Source organism: Saccostrea cucullata, unplaced genomic scaffold (assembly GCF_032062105.1).
Source record: "Saccostrea cucullata isolate Sc308-1 unplaced genomic scaffold, CSIRO_AGI_Scuc_v1 ctg27, whole genome shotgun sequence".
Classification (NCBI taxonomy): Eukaryota; Metazoa; Mollusca; class Bivalvia; order Ostreida; family Ostreidae; genus Saccostrea; species Saccostrea cuccullata.
Window position 1 is genome coordinate 981,195 of NW_026920935.1, and position 22,740 is coordinate 1,003,934.

At 34.0% G+C, this 22,740-nt stretch overlaps 1 protein-coding gene and 1 non-coding gene across 9 annotated transcripts in view; both read left to right on the forward strand.

Moving 5' to 3' along the window:
- Window positions 1-22,740, forward strand: part of LOC134258736 (uncharacterized) — a 59,151-nt gene that overhangs the window by 28,853 nt on the left and 7,558 nt on the right. Inside the window, exon 1 of one of the 8 annotated variants that reach the window (XM_062741303.1) lies at window positions 4,809-4,946. The exons of 3 other annotated variants lie outside the window; for them this stretch is intronic. In XM_062741303.1, the coding sequence (XP_062597287.1) occupies window positions 4,914-4,946 (33 nt within the window). In that variant the 5' untranslated portion in view covers window positions 4,809-4,913. Of the gene's footprint in view, window positions 1-4,808; window positions 4,947-13,399; window positions 14,422-17,779; window positions 18,118-19,954; window positions 20,735-20,817; window positions 22,286-22,740 lie in introns of those variants that run through there. 4 more of the 8 variants (XM_062741305.1, XM_062741298.1, XM_062741299.1 and 1 more) reach the window with 4 other exon arrangements.
- Trnar-acg (transfer RNA arginine (anticodon ACG)) lies at window positions 4,510-4,582 on the forward strand. Its single transcript has one exon. It is a non-coding gene; the product is annotated as a tRNA-Arg (tRNA).

Below are 22,740 nucleotides of genomic sequence, written 5' to 3' on the forward strand. Positions count from 1 at the left end.
TTTTTTTAATTTACCTTATATCTATCATTTTTATTTAATTGTGTTTTCTTTTATCATTCTAAGGTTACTATGCTTTTGATCCAGTGTGGTGTGATGATGCACTTCTCAATGTCAAACTTAATCACTAGTCAAGTTACATTATCCTTAATATAGAATTGTAATCAATGTTATCATTTTGTAATAATTGTTCATGCCCCCTGTGGGCCCTTGATTGGTGAATAAACATATACATATGTCAAAAAATAATGGACACAAGTTGGGTGATGAAACAAAAAAATCTCTCACAGGATTACACTTTTGTTGTGAAATCCACGAATTCGTCCCCAGTGCTTGCTATCATTCCAAAATATGATTCATTTCATTGGCATCATTTAAGGGGAAAATAAATGAACTTTAAACATATATAAGGCCCCGTGTTATGTAAGCATAAAACTAAATGTACATTTGTTTTTATGAACAATAAGTGTTTTAAATTTTTGGACATGTATTTTAATTTTGAATGCATAGTCTGCACCTCCATTTCAATTCTACGACAATTTAGGCTATCTTTTGATGTATCAGATTTCAAATGGACTGGGGTTTATCTGTTGTTTTTAAAAGTCAAATCACATTGGTATGCATGCTGAACATTTTGAATTGAGTTACTTTGATTTGTATGATAAATGAATAGGAATGCAAAACTAAAGAATAAATTGACACAATATTGAAAGTCCCAGTAAGAAATCATTTTATTCTGAATGACTACAGGGAGAGCAGACTGGAGATCGATGGTCGGTCTAACCACCGTACATTGATGTAATACATTTACATGATCTGTTGCAATAGATACTTGTATACAATTTCTATTGAACTGTTACCAGAGGTGATTACGCACTCGATGCAGTATTTAACTTTTCAGTCGCAGATTGTAATGTAGTTACAAGAGAATTTACTGATCAGTAAAGGACATACCCGTATAAGTGGAAATTTTAGCGAGACGCAAATTTAGCGATTTCTACCTAAAATCTGGTATTTTATTTTTAGCGAGAAATAAATTTAGCGATTTTAAAATGCTAACTAAAGAAGCTATTGCAAATAATACGCAATTAATTTTTAGCGATATTCAATTTTAGCGATGTCAGCACCCTCGCTAATAATGCCAAAATTAAATCCTCGCTAAAAATTCTACTTATACGGTATTGTTAACTAATGATCAGACACTACAAAACCATATTTAGGGGGCGAATGCAAAATTTGTATGATATTAAAAATTTCTCAACTACATGACCCCTCCTCTCACAATTTACTCACGACTTGTAAAATACCATACGGCTGGGTTCTGTCCCCATTCTTAATACAGTAGCGTTTTCTTGGGTACTATCATCGTTGCAAACCACGGCAAAAATACACGAACCTCTCTTATAGGTTTATTCGGACTTCGTGGCTTGAGATGATGGGGTACTAGAACCATTTCAAGCTTAGTTTGGACTTTCAGTAAGGCGTGTTTACATGTTTACCGCCTTTCAAATGGCGAATAGATTCTCATTGGTTAAGAAATTAATAACATCAGGAACTTTTAATTGTTGTTGACAACGACGAGACGACATAAGCTCCACCTCTTTGCAGGAAAACAATGTAATCGGTTATTCGATACACTAATTGGCATTTGCCCGAACTTCTATCCCATGTATATTTCAACAGTGATGGAACGCTGTGTAAAATTTCAGAAGCTAATTATGTAACGTCGTGAATGCCACGTCTTACTGAAAGTCCAAACTAAGCTGGAAATGGTCCTATCTAGTATATACATTAAAAACAATATATTTGAAAAAAAGAATGACAAGATCATCAATTACAATTGCTTCCACAAACATTTCCCTGCCCCTCCATGTCACTATCAATATAGAACTGTACGTTAAACCTGTTGTTCCTCGATAACGATGTGCCGTATGGAAAGGATACCCTCCTTTATCTTCTCCATTATCATTTGATTTACGACAATCATAAACTGGCAAAGGCCACAAACTGGTTCCCATGAGTAAGAGAAAAATATCGTAAAACTTGTTATAAATCCTGACAGATCTACAGATAGTTTCCTGGAGTGCCATTTATTTTGGGAATTGGTCAGAGTGTCTATCGGTCAGCATCCAGATAAGAATTTCAGAATCTTTTTCCCCTTCAATTTTTTTTTCATGTGTTTGACTTTTCTAAGATTGTCAGAATCTTCTTTTTTATGCAGGGAATGTTGAACATTATATTTTTATTTATGCTGTTTTCTTTCACTTCCAAACCGTGAAAAAAGTGAATCAGAACTTGTAAAATGTTTTTTTGTTTTGTTTTTTTTTTGGTTTTTTTTTGTTTTGTTTTGTTTTTTTTTTTTGAAATAGAAGTCCTTTAAGACCCAAACATGTGGAACGGCTTAACAAAGTCTCAACACACAATAAAAAAAATTCAGATTTTTTTTAGAAACACATTACTGTTCTGAAGAAAGATATATTTTTATTGAATATAATGTTATATCGACACTGTAAGATGGAACTATGTAGAATCGTGTTCTTTAACTGCAATGTGATACTTCTTTACTTTTACAAAAAAAAAAAAAAAAAAAAACTGCTAGACTTCATCGTAGACTTCTTGCTAAGAAATTTATGTTTTGAAAAAAATGCGTCAGTCTTCTATATGTAATTATGTTGTTTAACGTCCCTCTCGAGCATTTTTCATTCTTATGGCCACGCCACTACTTGCCAGTGAAGAGCTGCAAATTTTGTTCTTTACTCGGCACTTACATGTACAGCCATTGGTAAATGAGGGATCTTTTTCGTGCCAGTACCTTCTGCGACATGGGACCTCGATTTATAGGTCTCATACGAAGGGCTGGTATCCACGTCCCACGGTGGGATTCGAATCCGTCGCGACTCTAGAGCAGGTGCTACGCACTGCGCCACGCGGGCGACAAATAAAATTTATGAAATCTTATATTTTAAAAAAAAAAATCAAAAATAAAAGAAGAAATTAATGTCAAACTTTAGAATAAATTTTCTTTCTAATGAATGTAGTATTTCTTCAAAGAGATGAAAAATTACCATGCAGGTAGGCCTGGGAACGATAAATCTGTTTTTACAGCTCACTTTCGTCCTGAGCGCACGTGCTGCACGTGGCGAATGGAATTTCAGACATATAGATGTCTATTGTTATAAGTATATATGTTGATGAATGAAAGCTGTTAAACAGAGGTCTTACATAAATTTTTATTTGCAAACTTTGGAAATGAAAAAGAACTCGGTAAAGTACATTAAACTGTCATATCTACAAGCATAAAGCAGCGCGTTGTAGAAATTTAGGAACCAGTTCTGAAAGTTTAATGAATCGCTTCTTGTCTTGAAAAGAAAATTTACATAAAATGTTTCTCATTTTTGATTTATTTTCGCCCGATTTTTGAAATGAATTCCAATAGCTGGAAAAGACCACCAATTTTTCTGTAGAAATCCTGTTGGCTCTCTATGATATCCCCTCCATCTTCATAATTAATTTTATTTTGCAGACAGATCACTACTTGTAATTAGTTGTGATATCCGGCCATAAATTAACAGTTCATAAATTTCGGAATTTCAAGTGGTTTTCTTGTTGGTTTCTTATTTTTAAGAACATTCAAAGTAGATTTTGATTGGATTTGATTAAATGCTACCTTAAAAATAGATAATTTATTTCACGGGCCAATGAAATTTCTTCGCAATTCGTCAGTTAATAAAAATGCTGTTGTGTGTAATCAGCCGATATAATCTGAGGAATATGTTCGCGTCTTTCTAATTTCCTTTTTATGGATTCCAAGACACGTCTGGTTTGCTCTATAAATTGAGAAAGACGCGAAAAAGTCGACGCATCCTTTTTATCATCTCCTGTCAAAGTAAGGCTACTCTCACAGCATAGCAGGATTACCTAAACAGCTGAAGGAGTTGTCTCTCTTTTAAAGCACTTGACTATGTTTCAGTTCAATACCGAGTAGTAGTCTACTTCGTGAATGTCAGGTGCATTTTATTGCGTGCAGAGATTACAGACAATCTCGATCTGACTTTACACGAAAACTTATGAAGAGTACAACGCGTGCCATAGAAATGTTTAGGCAGGCTTTATCGATAAAAGGCACGAGTACGATAAATCCCTGAAATGACTGTGATGTGGAGAAAATAGAGGTAAAAAAAAGTTAAATAGAAATCAGCTGAGTTAAATAAATAGAAGAGAGCTTTGTCGGGGTTAATTTTGTTTTTATTTTATACAGTTCTTTCATCATTCAGAAAGTAAAAGTTGGTATCAAAGAACTTGTAACGAGAATTTCCCTCTTGCGTCTTAACGCGGCGGTATGGTGTAATCTCGTTGATCTTGGTGAATCTTTAGCTTAACCACCCACAAACATGTTATGATTGAGCGGATATGAAGGTAAAGGCTTATTTGCCCTAGGGGGAGCGTATTGTCCACATTGATGGCACGGGTACGGGTGTCTCTCATTTGTGTTAGAAAATTCGGTGTTCAGGAGGGCTTGTGGCGCAATGGATAACGCGTCTCACTACGGATCAGAAGATTCCAGGTTCGAATCCTGGCAAGCTCGTGGCTTTTTTTTTTTTCCTAGGAGTATGAATAATTTTGAGAGAAAAACTTGTCCTCATAAAAACACAATCTAAACATAATAATTATGCATAGCATAAAATTCTAACGATATTTTTTGCCCACAAGTGTTCTATAATAGCATTCACAGATACACTTCCTTCCTCCGTGAAATGGTTCTGTTGTTCTGTAGATCGATTTTTTGTCTGTATTTCTAATTATCTATAAGCACCTGACAGGATGTATCCAAGACTTTTGTTTCACCTGTAAAGAAATGACATAAGAAGAAGTCTTGTGACTACATAATTGGTGTATCTGTTCATGCTGGGTTCACCATGTTGCTTTTTTCTATGTTGATTGTCTTACAGGTAAGCGCAATTAAGAAAAATCTTTAGATTTTATTTTTCTGATTATCGATGGTTTTATGCAAGTCTTTGTTTCATAAATTCATTAATGAAAATTGTAGTCCTTTTTTCTCGTCAATTCATAGTATAGTGTTTATGGTGTCTAATAACACGTTGGTATTGGAAATTGAATACGTCTCGAAAATATGACATGTATGTAATTAATTCCAAATAATACGAATGTTTTATTGATTTTATACATAAACACGAAGCATTGTCCTTGCAGGGAAATGTATCTGTCACGAACCATTCGTGTGACTCATCAAACAAAGCGATTGTACCAAAGTATGCTGAAATATATGTTTGAATTGTGCATCATTTTTTGTACTTTGTAGAAAATGAGATAAAATTTTTCAGTTATCAGAGAGAAAGAGCCAAGAACAGAGCTCCCTAGAGAAGGCGTTCTTGTTATTTTTCCCGATATCATTTCCACCTGTTCATTTAATATTATTTTTAACTTGGTTATCATTTGGTCATGTATCATGTGCCAAACAACCAACAAATAATTGTTTTGTTACAATTGAACTTCATCACTCCATGAAGTTTTCCGCGATATACCGTGTAACTGCACATTATCTAAGCAGATAAGTGCATTTTACTTTTGTAGAAAACTTTAATTAAAACTAACAGCTTCTACTTCACATGCATGCTAAACAAATTTTTGCTAGCATGCTTTTATTCTTTCGCCTCTTGGCAACGTTATTTCCGAAGAACATTTAGTTCCTGCAATTTTCCGAATTAACCTTTAGTACCCTCTTTTCAGAGATTTCTGTTTATTTCGTACGAATGTGCAAAGTAAACTTAAAAACAACAGATGCGGTAATGAGTTTAAATTACATGAATGAGAAATCCCTTTTACATAAACAAAATCCAATTGCTAAGTTTTGTTATTCCTGCGAAGTATCTCTTCAAGTTTTCGCCTCTTTATTGATCGATTGGGGGAAAATTTGTCGCTCAGTAACGTGCCATTTGTGTTGCCAGGATTGTTAAGATTTTTTTCTTTGTTTTTTTGTTTGTTTTTTTTTTAGAGTATCTGCAATGATATGAATTAATGGTTTATCATCAAAATGAACTTTAAAGAGATCATAGTTTTTAAAATTTTTAATTCATGAGGAGAATTTTTCGTACCATTATCTACATATACTGTAATTCCTGGGAAATACTTCAGAGTCAATAGGACCACACAGTTATGATAGAACACCCTATTGCTGGTCATACGAAAATGTACTCGTTCTGTGTATTTATGTAACTTTATAGCCCTAGCTTCGATTAATGATTACTCAAGTGAGTTTACTTGGAGGGTAATAATACTTGTATTCTACTAAGGACCTACAATGTGCATGTAATATCTACCCTGTATTAGATCCCTTATTCTACTCTCTGTATACTTGGATCTGTCGATTCGTTTGATGATAAGGCATAAAAATAGAATACAATCTTGCATTTCATCAAAGAGGTGCCTCATTTTCAATTCTCATTATTCCACCCTCCTTTGACATTCATTTTATAAACAGTCATATTTTCCTTCTATCTTTCAAAATAGTTAGAGAGCATCAGTTTATTTTTAAATAAAATTTGTGGAAAGACACTTCACCTATTATACTACTTGTGATTCTGTTTTTTCATTGAACAAAAACTCGACTGGACATACAAACTTGACTGAATGTAAAAGTTTGATTGAACGTGTAATTTTGACGAACATAACGAGACATTATCAATCGAAATAATTAACAAGCTTTTCTGACAAGCTATCCCCTAGTGTTTTGTAAATCATTTAAAGAAAAGAACCTGCCATTTCTACATCATGATCGAGCTTCCGTTTCCTGGTCTCGTGCAATCTCGTTATCAATATCGTTCGGCATATCGCTAGCCTTCGAGTCGAGCTTGACTACTGAAATTTATCGATATTCTGTCAAAATTTCCTTTCACTTTCGAAACAGATACGGTTGAGAACAGATTAAGTATGAAATTTATTGAACAAGACATTATTTTTTTTACAGCGAAATTTCTTTACTCTGCCTGATTCGGATAAAACCGGAACTTTGCTGGTCAGGTGTCGGTCTCCATTTTCCCTTACTCAAATAACTTTCCCTAATAAATTGTTCCGTCAATTGTTCGGTCCCTCGGATACACAACCGAAATCGATACTGTGTCAGAGGACACTTATCTACCGGATGATCGCAAAATTTTCATTTCCGACTTACTTTAATTATTTAAGAGCGAGCGTATTCCGATCAATAGAGAAGCGTGAAAAAATGAGCGGACTCTGGGGATATAAAACAATGCGTCCGAATCCCATTGCGGAATTAATTTCTCGTTTGCTGTCTGAATTTTATCGTGCATTCCGTATGGTGAGCAATCTAGAATAGCACACGGTCCTTTTACACGCATCCATTTCACTCTCATCGCTTTCTGTATTTGCATTTCCCTGAAACAAGCATTAACTTTCTTGTTTACTTCATTTAGATAATGGGATTCAGTTTGACAACATATTAATTTCTTAATTGTAGAGTTGTTCCAAATAAAAGTGAACTAATTGCCCTAATGTGTTAGATTTTACCTATGGTCAGGAAATATTCTTGGTGTTAAATTTGAGTTTAGAGACCATCTTTATAAAGAGTCCATCGATAATCACAACAAAGAACATGGCAGATGTGTCACTTCTTTATTATGAAGGAGGGAATGTTTTTAATTTATTAAAATAGATTACATATATGTGTTTAGGTTGAAGGAGTTTTAATCATTATACTTTTCTCTTTCTATTTCAATGAATTTCAACTTGTCACGCACGTTTTAAAGTGGTTAAATATCATAAGAACTTGTCTGTTGGTATTTCAGATTTGTTCCTCGGTGGGTGTTGTGTTAACAGTATCAAGTTTTTACCCTTTAACACGTTTAGTTTTACCTCAGGTACAAGTATTGACACTTTGTAAACCTTAAATAGGAAACTCCTAGATAAATAAAAGTCCCCTTCATTAGTATTAGTGTCAAAGGCCCATAGACACTGTAAAACTAAACCTTTTTTTCTTTTTATTAAGATCAAAGTTATTTTCAAAGCTGAGACAGATTGGGTAGCAGCTTTTTGCTCAAATGCTCCTCATTTTTTGTCATTTGGTGACTCCACGGGTTGAAACCCCCTACAAAACACTGCCCACTAATTAAACGGCCGAAGTGTTCATTAACCGGTCATCGGAATCCCTCGGACCTGTTGGTCAGCAGGCGGTCTTTCGGATTACATCATTCTCCGTAATATACATTATGTCTATCATTCGGTTTTTGCGATCTTTATCACACGTTGAATAACTTTTAACTAATCCAGAGGCAAAGAAGGAACATGGCCATTTTTCATTCACAAGTAATTTTTTGTCTTGTCTTGTAAAGACCAGGAAGGTTCTTTAAATTGTATTCAGAGTTTGGAGTTATTTTTTGTGACTATCTGCATGGTTACCCTTTTTGCAAAAACAATTGTTTCCGTGAAAGAGTGACCGTCATTGTTTCATGAACAGAAAAGAAAAAGATTTTGAGAGTGACCTTTTTGTTTGGAGGAGTCTATTTGCTCACACAGGACAACAAATATCCCTCCAAGATAACGGCGTTATTTTTAAAGAAAAACGACAATTTCATCGGCAAAGGAATTTCTTTATTAACATTTTTTCAATGAGGGGGATTCGAATCCATTGAATTCGTCAGATGATTTAGAGGCAGGCTAGTTTACACGGAAAAGTTTTATAGCTTTTTTGTCATTTCGGAGCGCATAAGTCAACTTTTATCATCATTTGTTCATCAAAATGACGCTGACTACAAACACAGTAAGTAATATCAGTGTTTAAATTGATACCACAATATTGCACAAATTAGTATCTAGTTATTTATTTCTTTATGTATTTATATTTTGGATAATAATCAAATTATTAGATGTCGTAAATAAGAATTTGTTAATATTGTGTCAAAATTTCTGACCCCCCTTTCAGTTTAACGTGTAGATTTTTGCCCATGGATATTGCATATTTTAATTTTCAGCATAGTCCTGAAGAATAAGAAACATAAGTGACCTAACTCTCTGTAAAACCTATTATACATACATGTATACCCGCTTTATTTGCCTGTTTTGAGAGCTGCTCGATGGCAAAGGGAGATAATCTGTATGTTGGGATTAATATTGTGTAATTGTTGTCGTCTACTAATATGTTAAGTAAATAGACTGATTAAGTAATCCAGATTTTGGTAATCCATTTACAAACAAATACACAGAAGTTTTAAGTATAAACTTCTGTTAAAAATGACTATCCAAGTATCCTTATTCCAGTGCTTATGAACTCCATTATTTTTCAAATCACGAATACCCTATTGTTGTAAGTTAATTACAAGTCTTCCTAAAAAACAACCACTCTCAAAGTAAACTGTCATTTAAAAAGACATATTTTGAAAAGAAAATATTGTCGTTCAATTTTTACTTGACAAAACAGTTTCAAGCGTTTTTATTGAGATGAGAACTTTTAAAGAATAAATGAAATAGATTTCCATTTGACAATAGATTTCTTGATAACGACCCAATAGTACCGTCTTTATTGAAATAAAATGTAATTAACTTGATAAGAAAGGTCGTCTAGAGTACACGACCGGATCACTTCTATTAAACTTTTCCCACATCTGGAACAACGAATTTGATACTTTCTTCTGATGAATTTTATTTCATTTTTTATTTGAAAATAAGCAATCAAATAACCAAAGAAGATTTCTTATTTATTCGTGATCCGGATTGTAGAAATTCTGTTTTCCCTCTCAATATAATTACTATGTACATACATGTATATAGATAGATACAAGTACACAAGTACATGTACAAGACAAGCACAGAAGCGAAGTAAATGTATTCGTTTGCTTCAATGTCGGTGTATAGCATGGTTATCCTATCTGAGTGTTACTGAGGATCAAAGGAAGTATATAATCCTATTGATTATTGATAACGAAAGCTTAATCAACATATTCAGGAAGCTGGGAAGACCACGTGGTGACTTCTCTACACGTTATCAGAATATAACCACAAGTACTTACAAAAACACGCGATACTAAGCAAACTTCCTTAAGTTTTGCTGAAGAATTACAAGTGCATTAACTAATAAAATTCTAGTTGGGAAATGGAGACAAATCGTCGATAAAAAAAGACAAGTGACACATTTTTTCTGACACTAATTTCTGCTGGAAAAAAATTCACCAAGAATATTTTTACGTCATGCATGTAGTGTAAAGCTTGTTCGATAGGTCATGATGGATTCAGATAACAGGAACCCCAACAGTCTCTTGCATTGACAGTTCCTAAATGGCATTATACCTTTCCCATCACTACTCATATAGCAGATGAACAACTGTGGCCTTGTCACCCTGAGGACAAAATATTGTTAAGTTTTTATAAAATCTGGCACGAATTGACCTGAGGACTTGAATGGTGTATCAATTGCACGTAGAGTTTGTAGCATGTGTTTCACAGCAACAGTTGATAACACAATGAAGGCTGTCCCTTCAATCTTATCATATCTATTGTACATATTTAATTATAATTATAAAGACTTTAAACTATCAAATACATGTACTTAGTTGCAATAGTGTTGCATCTGTTTAAAAAAAACTTTGTTGCAGTGTATTGCAAAGTTGATAAGGGTAGAAAAGTCAATTACGTAGTTGCAATAGTGTTGCATCTGTTCAAAAAACGTTGTTGCAGTGTATTGCAAAGTTGATAAGGGTAGAAAAATAGATTCTGCTTCAGACAATGTGTCCCATCATTTGTTAAACAATATGAGATACCTGCTGATTTTTCGTAAGTTGTTAGATGCCTGAAGCCCGTGGGAATAATTTCATCAAGCTAATAACAATATGAGAATGCCAAATTTAAATTGAATGTCTAACAGAGATTCTCGAGTTTTAATCAAGAACAATGAAAGTGTTCTCAGTTTTAATTACTTACAGCACCTGCACATTTACAAAATAAGATTCCCGCTATCTTAGGATTGCCTCCGTTCCTCGGGATAAAATTTATTCAGACAAAATTCATTATGTCACATAATCTACATGGCACTTTCAATATTTTACAGAAAATTGATTTTATCTGAAATCTCATTTAGTAGAGAATATGGGAACCAAAAAATATGACTTAAGGACATATTCTGGTGTTTCTACACCTATAGATAACTGCATGCTGCAAATCTATCAATATCGCCATGTCTCTGTCGCAGAAGGTTGATACGAAGATTGGTTACAAGATTATCCTTAAACGACTTAGGAACACCTCCAAGCTTTGTTGCCTAGGATACGGAAACAATTGTCACTTAGGAACGTTTTCTTGCCGTCTCGCGGAGTAATTGTCCTTTCAATTTTATGTGTTATGACGGAATTTAATTATGTTCTATAACAGAAAAGTCACTGATCGATTTTTAAATAATACAGATTTTGAACGAATGAATAAGATGAATGTAATTATTATCTCGTCATTATGTAAATCAGTTTGCATTTCATGACTGCTAATTTTGGAAACCAGATAAATTCATTATAAGAGAGACTGACGGTGTTTTGGGATCTTTTCACTGATAATTAATCACGTGTTCTTTTTATTCGTCCTTTCTCATCACTCACAGCTGAGATATATAGGATTACGCCCCAAATCTATAAACTTTCTTCTCCAACATCCAATTAACGGGCAATAGTTTTCCGGCTTAACATATATATTTCTCTCGAGTCTTTTTGGTTCCAATGTAAATCCGGAAATTAACTTGTCTATCCCAAAATCTGGACCAGATACAGATCAATATCCGATTAAATCTAAGACGACGATCCATCTTGGTTTTGTCTTGGTGGCACAGCCATCCAGCACTAATTAAATTTAGGACTTAAACCTCTGTAGTACGTTATCGATGGCGTCCCGAGAGTCCAATCAGATGGGACTAGGATTTGTAACCTAATCTTCTCTCTGATGTCTTCTTTGAGAAATATTGACATTTTCCTACTTTCTTGCATGTTTGAGAGAAATATCTGACTTCAAAATTTCCAAGAGCTGTCTGAATTTATTTCCCGTTACATTTGTTGAAACTCCTCAATTCTGATACATTTAAAAGACAACAGCACTTTCAACAACAGTTCTTTTCATATTTCCTTCGTCATGCTATTGGCAAAGGTCTTAAGTTCGATACCCGGGTTCTTTTGAATCTATCTTTTATGTTTTACAGTGGGCGTTATGCCGAAAAATGATAATTTTGAATACATTTTATTCTTTTCTTTTCTTTTCTTTCTTTCTTTCTTTTTTTTTTCATAAGCAACCATCTGAGCAAAGTGATAAAAAATGTCTCGAACATAAATTTTGCAAGAAGTAAATATTTTACTTACTCCCATTTTTTTCTTCTTAGTTTTTTTTTAAAAATAATATGTTACACACATGAGTGAGAGAATATTTATTTGTCTGAATAATGCTTTTATCTTTGCAAATTGTATTTTTCTTAAATCCTAGGCAGACATTTTCCTTCTTAATGGTTTACAATGGCTCGCAAACAAACACGTCTGACACCACATCCCTATTTACCGTGAGGCAGACAATTATCAAAATACAGAATCATTATTTTCCGAGACTTTTTATCAGATGTTCTTGAAAGACATAAATGATCAAAAAATGGATAGGAAGATACGAAGATGAGAAGATGGTAAGCAGGGAATGTCTTAGAAACTTTTGATGATTGGAGCCAATTGTAAAGAACGAAGCCCAGACGTAATGAGGTAGAAAAATAAAGTTATAATAATTAAGTCATTCTGATGCCACGCGAACCATCAGGCATATCCTTCAAAATCACCAGAAATGACTTGAAGCCCAAGGTGTAAAAACGTTTGTCTGCAAATGTTATCTTCTTCTTTCTATAAAGTCTGTTTATATTTCAGATGTTCACCTCTTAGTTGTGGTAGATTCTGAACACATTATTTTCTAAAAGCTGCATTTCTTCACAAAAGTGAATTGCTCTCAAATGAATGATAAAACTCTTCGGAAAACATGGAAAAATTCAGATGGCAGATAAAGTTTATAAAAGGTCGTATTGTGTGTTGCTCGTGTCCGCGTGTTGGTTTTCCGGTATCCACCCATTGATGTAACAGTGTTAATCACGTACGATTCTCTTGAGAAATTTGATGCAATTAGTTAGATTTCAAACATGAAGCAAAAATGGTCTTAACATCGTGAGGGAAAAATATATTTTATTTCATTTTCATCTGATTAAAAAAAAATTGACATTCATATAAGAAATTAAAAAGAAGACCTTATTTGGAGTTAGCACGAACATGCTAGATTTTCATTTGAAATAATATCCTTTATAAAGGCTTCCATGGTAACAATGGAATGAAATTTCTGTCATATTTATGTCTTGTCATTTGATATAACTATTATGTGATACAATTTTAAAACGTTTCACCTTAAATTGATTGAAGGTAGGGAAGTGTTAGCAGCGATAAAAATCAATATGCTGGAGAGCGCGGTCTCTCATCATAGCGAGATACAGAGTCGGAGAGGGTAAACACAGTCTTGCTCAGTTTCACCGAAGGCTATTGTTTTACTGGATTGGTTTTGAAATCACATAAAGATATTATTGAAGCTTGGGTGGAAGTTTAAGGGAAAAGACACTGGTTCTTTGTACCTCTATGAATAAACGCTGTGGAGAATGTGAATTGAAGTGGAACGAAATTTTTGGGGGTAAATGCGGGTTTTCTTCACAATTGGTGAAACATAATTCCTTCTCTTTTACTTGCTTGTTAAAGGACACACTGTTTTACTAGCAGATTATGATATTTTGATTAAATCAGCTATTTGGAATTTTATGGAAGACTAATTTACTTGATGCAAGTCAGATTGTGACAGAAACGAGCGTTTGTTTGCTTGCTGTGATTAGTGCCTGTATTTATATTTTTCTCTCGCGCACGTGCTAAAAACGCGAACTGCGGGGAATGTGTTTAGGACTGACATACTCTCACAACCCGTTAATAACGCCAGATAGGAGATGTTAATGTAATTACAAGGATACCAAGTTAACAGTGCCGGATTGTTTTCTCCCGGAGTGTTTAATATTTAATAGTGTTACATTTGCATACTTTTTTCACCACTTTGCCATTGTTTCGATGCTTGCCAGGAACGAAGGCGAATAATCAGTGCTTACGAAACCGTAAAATGGTTTCAAAATGATTTATGAACAATAGTTGAAGTTTCAAATATTACGACATCTCTGGTCCAATTTACGGTCCATTTGTACGATGACCGCCACCTGTCGGTGTAATTAACGTTGGGAGCTGAGACGGAAATTGACTCAGTCTTCATCTTTCTAAGGACTTTAATCCCTTTTTCGTTGACGGAGGATTTCATTTTATCACCTCCTACACCTGACCTACGATTGATATGAGTCTCACGGGGAAGATCGAGGTACATATTTAACTTCTCCATAGGTATCACTTTATAATCTTATCAAGGTATAGCAGGAAACGGAAAGTGAATAACGCAGTAGATTATGAATCGTAAAAAGGCGAAAAAATTATAAACACATACATGTATATAATATAAATAGTTAGGGTAATTTGTTACTACAAGTATCCAGTTGTTTGTCCTCTGGTCGATTCTTAACTATTAATATTTTCAATTTGTATTTTGCTCAGTGCACAATTCAAACAGCTTGAACTCCTCATGTTGTCAATACATTAATTTTCACTGTTTGCCTACCTACTCACTTGTTCTGTTGGTCTTTACCAATTTAATTAGTTTTACAAAGTAAAGAAAAATATCCGTTTCATTGATTTCGGATCGAGACGAATTGTTTAATTTTATTACTGTAATAAACTTTATGAAGTTTGAGCTTTACACTCGAAACAATAGTTAGTTTACTTTTTTTAATGTCCGTAATCAAGATATCGTTTTACTTCAATGTAAATAAGGAATAATGTCGATTTCATTGTAGATTCCTGGTCCTTTTCCTTATTTCTTCTTTTGCCTCTGGCCGTGCAGAACCGTAAATAGTTGTTCATTCTGCTCTTTAATAATAATATCTGAGGCTCCAGGCTGCAGTGTCTACCTCATTACTTGTAATTTAGATAACGTTACGCCAAAGTAAAAGTCGATTGAAAAAAATGATTTGGTAGCTACATCTTGTCTTTTTTGGTTAGAAAGATGGGCCTGATGGAATTATGATCGATTTGGCGTTACTGCCTGTCCGCGAGGAATTATTACAGGAAAGGTTCATCTTCCAACGATTCCGCTATCGAAATAAAATCCACTATTCCTGAAAGAAACCGTGATAATCAACACCCAAATATATTGTCTCTCAAAAATAAACTGGAAAAGGGAAATTGACTTGTTGAGAAAAAAAACGCTTAAAAAACTTTTTTAACAATAATATAAATGAAATAAAATTCTTCTTTTGGTTGCAGATTCTGACAAAAAAAACAATGATGCCAAAAAAAGCTGGCTTACTGTAGGCTGTGTCTAAAGAATGTACACATGAAGGAAACATTTTTCGTTTGAAGAAATTTCAAAATGATGATATATTGTCATATATAATTTTAGACTTTTTCCTAGGTATAAGACAATGTTTAAAGAACCTTTCGCAGAAAAAAATTCTTTTTTCTGTATTATCATTATACGCTTTCAGATTTCCATATTACTAAAGACCAAAGCCGACATCGGCTGAAAACAAGGAGCAGTATGTTCTTGTATGTTTTAATAAGGTTCAACATGTTACATAAATATTCAATTATTTATGTATATATGCCCAAATCTTTGACAACAGATGCATTTACTCAAGTATGTGTCGCCTATCCTCATAAACTGCAGAAAATACGACTATTACTGATGAAATAAAGCGTATAGTTGCTGAGAAAAACGAAGCTGTAAATTCTGTCTTATACATTCTTATGCTCTTTGGTATCTATCACCCATTGTTTTCTTCATAAAATGGACGAACTTGAAAGCTTTCCTTCCACATATGATAAATATGTGACATAAATGAAAATATTTCAACAGAATACGCAACATAAAGTAAATCGAGTGCGGGTACAATTGGTACCATGATTCAGAAAGCAGAAGTAAGCCATGACTTTAGATGGTTAAAGTAGTGGCAATTCATGGACCTTTACTAAGAAGGGCCGGACCAATACATTTCTGACATTTAGCCTTAGGTGTTTAGTGTATTGGTTTCTATAGATACTACGTTTATTTATCTATAGATGACTGTGTTAACTATACAGGGTTGTCGATGCCTGTGAAATCAACCAACTAAGAAATGAGGTTTCAATAAGGCTCTCGTAAAAATGAGATAAATGCCAACACGTGTATTGGTTTCATACTTCATATTTATATCATACCTCTTCTCCAGTTTGAAAAATCAGATGATTTACTTCCTTTTTGCATAATGTTATGTTTTGCACACATGAGTTTTTTTTAAAGTTGACTTACAATTAAATATCAAGGAATCCACTCCTTTTGGGTAATTTTGGAGGATTAATTTTATGAGGGTTGAAGTTTATGTATTCTTACTTTTCACGAGAACGAATATCAATAGAATGATGAAAATAATTAAATTTGTTTTATTTTCAAAATTATGTATGTTTAATGAATAGTAAGTGATGGCCATGGTGTATAAAACCACTTGCCAAATAAGGATATGACGGTTTTCAAATCAGATTTGAATCATAAAACTCGAGACAGACATTAGTCAGACATGGGGTACCTGAGTTTATCTGAATAAAAAACATTTTAAATATCCAGGGTTACACCTGTGTATACAGCTTTTGTATCGAGACTATTCATGTCGGTAAAATATTTGTGTTGAATGTGAAATTCGACAAAATCCATTTTATTTTTTTTTAAACGTTGTTACCATGCGAGGCGGCTGTCTTTGTGTAGATATAGGGTTTAAAGCCCGTGTAACCGGGTACAATGAACTGTTTCTATAACGACAAAAATTCGATTATTGAAATTCAACCAAGCTAAAAAACCTTCAAATTAGGGGGCCTAAGGAGGGGACTCCGGACTGTACGCTGTGTTTTATATCTCAGGGAAATTAGGGATAAGAGTTATATAATTAAAATAAAACAAATAAGATTCCTGAAGCCAATAAAATATGAAAAGAATCATTTAAGAAATGACTGATAAAATCCAACTAATACTGTAAAGTTTTCAGTGAGCAGTGTTGACTAATGTATGAAATTTGAAGGAAAAAGTTTTTCCTTAATTAATTGACCTTTCTTTCCTTTTTCTCGTGTGATATTACACCTCCCACATTCTTCGATGTTCCTTGATCCACCACTTCCGTACATCACTTCTTGATTAACTTCTGAATGTACTTAGTACCGGTATGTCACATTGTGATGTTTAGAGTTAATTTTATTTTCTCCCTTTTGTCTCTCTATTTCCTTTTCTCTTTCATCGATTTTTTAAACACAAGAAGTATCAGTTAGTATTTGCTTTGTTTCTTTCCTCTGGCGGATATTTACATAAATTTCAGATGTTTGAATTCCAATGGAAGTCGTGTCTTTAAGCTTTTGAATTATTCAAGAGACTAATAAAAAAATAAAAATAAAGAATGCATGGATTGATATGAGAAAACGAAACAAAGGATTAAAACTCGCACCAGCTGTCGGTTCCAAGCAGAGAACAATGCCATCCAGAGAACGTATCTAAGAAAGCTTTTTAAAATCTTCATTTTCTTGATACACAAATGTATCTCTTAAGTTTTACAAGATGAAAGCATTGGTGTATAACATTGCCCTCCCGAGCGTCGAGGAACCCCCGCTCTTGCGTCGCGTGACACCAATAACAAACTCATCAAGGGTAGCGAATACTCGCCTTTTCCTTGTGTCTATAATTCAAAGAAGAGATCAAAATTCATCTCGTTCAAAATCGTCTCATTGTTGATGATCGTTATATATATATCTTCTAAATCAGGACGTGTATTGTGTACCCGCTGGATGTAAAGAGGCCCCTCGAGTGTGAGACTGTCTTACGTTATATGTGAACATTTTTCCTTTCTAAATCATTACGGGATTATAACTTGATGGCAATATGATTAGTCTTTGTCGTGGACAGGAAAATATTGAAAAATATGACTATTGTAAAAAATATAGAAAGGTAAGAAAACAGGGAAAGTTTTAATATATTATAAAGAATTCAGAAAGGTAGAGCCTATGCAGTTTTTTATGTTTTTATGTAACATTAAAAATACTTTTCTTCAGGATGAAAAGTGTTAATTAATAATTTTATATATCACAAACAATCACTTGTGAAATAGTTTATCCAATGGTACATATTTGAAATAGTTTAAACTCGGAAACTTAACTTCGTCGTTCTGTGTTCAAAATGAATCATAGTTTGGTAGTATACGTATATAACTCATGTTTGTTTTTATAATTTCCCAGATACTTATTTGCTAAATGATATGTCATATATACATATATCTATATATTGAAATATATTGGTTCTAATGCTTTATTCCGTATTGATTTAATTGATTTTAAATATTTTGGGTCTTTAGTGACAGACAACATATAGGCTGGGAAGAGTTATTCCGCTTTATACAGATGTGACTAAACTCGCCCAGATTCTGTTTTCTGTTCGAAAAAAAAAACTAAACAAATCTGTTTTTGCAGTTTAATATATAATTTTTTCCTAAACGTAAAAATAATTTTAAAAAATAATAATACTTGACGTTTTCAAGAAATGAATATTTCGAGTAATGAACATTTCATTTTATTTTTAATGTTACTTTCGGAAACGATGGAATAAATATAATCCGCAGTGTATATATCTACAGATGTGTATCTGACCAACAGGGGTCTGACTTTGTTCTTAAATGTTTATTGTTTTGTGATGGCATCTACATGTATTTAGCAAATAGATATACTACGGGAGGCCACTCTAATCTCCTTCGTACAGATACTGGAGTTATCTTCTGTGCTCTCTGCAGTAATCGATGGAACTCCTTTGATATTTTCCCACTGATAAGTTACTTTGCCATTATCATTTATCAACAACGTCAGAAATAAATGTCAGGAACATTAAACAGAATACCAGCTTAGCAAGTCTATACTCCCAAAATCTACTTAGCATTCTGATAATTCGAAATACATTTGGGTGACGACTCAACATCCCAAATGGACACGTTTGAGTTATCCGCAATGACAAAAATTTTAACGGAGTACAGTTCATTGTAAGGGCATTGGTTTTATTTGGATGAGCTCATTTTTGCACGACGTGAATACAAGTCCTCCAAATTTAGCTGTGCCTTGTCGCAACGATATTAAATATTTTACATTTGCTGTCCATGTAACTAAATGTTTCCTAGATGAGACATTGAAAATAAATGTCAATAGTCACTGTACCTGTTTGGCATCCAGTTAATTATGTAACTGCATGGTTTACATGCATTATTTCAAAAAGGGAATTGAACATAAAATTTATCAGTTCCCGGGAAGATATGTAAAACACTTGTTATAGAAATGAAAAGAAGACTAAAGGTTGAAAAACTTACTTATATAAACCAGTACTTTGTTCCGTAATTCTGGGTCTATTGAACCGGGCTTAAAACACAGGTGAACTGACAACCTGTCTCCTTTGACGAATTTTATGGACAACACGTTTCTTCTATTATTTTCCGACACTTGTAAAAATCGTTAATTCAATAGCTATAAGTACGTCTTTTATTATATTAATTCGAGCTTCTACACACATATTGTTGTAACAGATGTAGTGAATATTTTACTTGGATTAGAAATCGTGTTTATTACCGTTTTACTCATGTTTTCAAACTTCTGCGGTAATTACGTACTAGTGCTCCTTATCTTTTAAATAACGTTGCCATGGAAATTTCTCTCTGAAATGATGAGAAAACGTCTAGTTTTGTTATTTTGATTTTTACAAAGAAGTCTGCGTTTAAGTATACCTCTGTAAATGAAGACTTCTGCCAGATATATTGCTTTCGTTTGATTTACACATGCGTCAAGCCTTTTTAGTCTGGAATATTTTGTGCGTGAAAAAGTTTTCCACCTCTGTAAAACGAAAATCTGTGACAAACAAGCAATTGCCATTAAATGTGCTTTATTGGCTCTATATTAGAAGAAAACAAATAGACCTAGTAATATTTAAAAGTAACATCAAAAGGATATGGACATTTTACGTACCTGTATCATTGGATAGCAGTTGTTAAATGCTGGGACTTGTTTACTTTTTGTTGTCATGTTTACTAATGACTAAAAATATATGACTGGTCTTTTATCGGCAAAATTTAACTTTTCGCCCGCCGCACCAACCTTTATAGTTCTCTAATCAGATCAAGAATTCACCTGAAAATTACGAGGGAGTATCAAGGAAGGGTATACAAACGGAGAGCTGTAGTTAAAACTTCTTAACAGAAGGAGGAGTTAAGCGCATTCTCTGTGTGTCAACGGAAGATTATATTCATTTAACCTCAACCAACGTGACAAACTCTCTACATTTAACTGTCAACAAAACTTCCAAATTCTTGCAGCATTGGAAAAGTGGCATCCTCTTTCTCCTCGGCCACTTTAGTGTATCGATAACGCACCTCCCTCCCCTGTTCTCCTGTTGCAGCGTTGTCGGAGTGTTTGTGTTCTACTAACCTCATATTGTATCGTATTGCCGAGGTGTTAGGATGGAGTTTTGAATATTCACAATGCTTGGATCTCGTTGTTCTAATATAATATGCGACACGGGCGATGTCTCGGATTCGGTAGGTATCACTTTGATATAAAAGAAAATGTTCTCATTATAATAGTTATTCCCAGCAGAATCTCTCAATCCGATCACGTGTTCAGCAGAATTTGATTATAACGCGAGCTGATACAATCAGGTGGTTTCCTCAACTTGGCCATTTTTTTCATATCGACCAATTCTTTTATTGAGTTTTCTGTTTTTGGTCTTCAAGAGTTTTGAAGGATATTTTTCCTTTCCTCTCAAGAGAGGAACAATAACACACTTGAAGTCAATATTGGTGATATTTCAAAGACAATTATCCCGCAGTCTGTGCTATCGGCATCGTATGTGGTAACTAGTGCTTGCTGCCTGAGACGATATTAGTCAATATTCTCTCTAAAACAGTGTTCTGTTTCTGTGAAAATTGCAAATTAATTTGGTAAAAGTTTCCGATGTTGTAGAAAGTGGTTATATGGGAATTCTATATTGCTCTCTGTGATCTTGGTAGAACCAGCAAAATTGAAAACCAATGCTTTGGGGAGGATTGTATTGATATGAAAAGTTCGCACGATATCTTGATCAGAAAATAAAACAAACACTCTTCTATTGGTTGCATTTCATTCTTTTGAGTCCTACTGTACCGAGTTTTTACCTTCTCCTTTATAGCATTTCTGTGAGACTGGACGCAGATGTTTCAGGAAAATTTTACATCAACTTTTTTATGTGTATCGGAAATCTTTATTTTAACCAATTTGGTGCTGGTCTTTGGACAAGGAACGTCAAAGCTGCCCAATAATTGCTTAGTTTAGGAGGGTTCAAATTTCAAAGTCTTGGAGAAATATTTCTCTTTCAGTCTTATCCATAATTATTACCAAGGTGACGAAAAGGCGTTAATTAAATCGATTTTTTCTGCAAAAATTCTTGGAAGAAGGGAAATTCTAAAATGAAGATGGATGGAGAGATGGATTTAAGCCGTTTATATATTTTTGAAATCTCCATCTGGGACGGGTTTTGAGCACTAATTAAGACTGGCTAGTACTCATCGATCGAAGAGGCCTGGCTTTCTGAGACATTGTATCGAACGCTTTCGGGGAAAAACAGCACCAAGATTTGTGTGAGTTAAGACTGATTTCTTTGGACCCCGGCACGCAGCGCAGATCAATGGCGGAAGAACTGCTCGAGATAATTTGCCGTTTGAAAAGTATACAATTATTCACGGTGATTGTTCCGATTTAAAGAGAACTTGTGAAGGACTCGTTCTTTATTCTTTTTAACGATGTTATTTCTAGCTATTGAAAAAAATGCTACCATCTGACATGCGCATACGTTTGTTAAACAATTATCCAAATATTGTGTATTGAGTTTGTAGATGATAGTTTATAGTTTGTTATGGGATATGAGGAATTTATGTTGATATTTGCGTAACATTTGGAAGCCGTATGTGCAGTTAACAGTCACATTAGGACAGAGTTTAAATTGAGGAAAATATCAGCTGATTTGGATGTAATTTTCTTTGTGTGTTTTTGGATTATTAAGAATGTCCATCAGTAATTGTGGACAGGTCATCTGCCACACCCCATATACTGTTGTAAGTATACTCCAAAGGACTTTCCCCCCGTGTCAAAGTGAAGGGGTTTTCCCCTTTCCGCATATTCATGGTTTTCTGAATTGGGGTTGTCTTCTGTAATTGATTCGATTTACCTCGATTAATTTCCTGTTAAATTCATGTTGAAGAATATAAATGAGATTATTACAATTCTAAGGTGGAATTCAAATGCCATATAAAAGTCGTGGATTTTTCCGAATTACCTCCTCAACATTAATTGACTTTGTTCCGCTCAAGTGTTTTTGTAGCTGTAGAAGTGTACTTGGATAACAAGAAAAATGATACAAGGGTTTTCAAATGTCAGAATTGATTACATCCACAAAACGAGCATTTGTCTTCCTCTGGTTTCAAAATCTCTCTCTGTCTCTCTCTGTTTGTCTCTCTCTCTCTCTCTCTCTCTCTCTCTCTCTCTCTCTCTCTCTCTCTCTCTCTCTCTC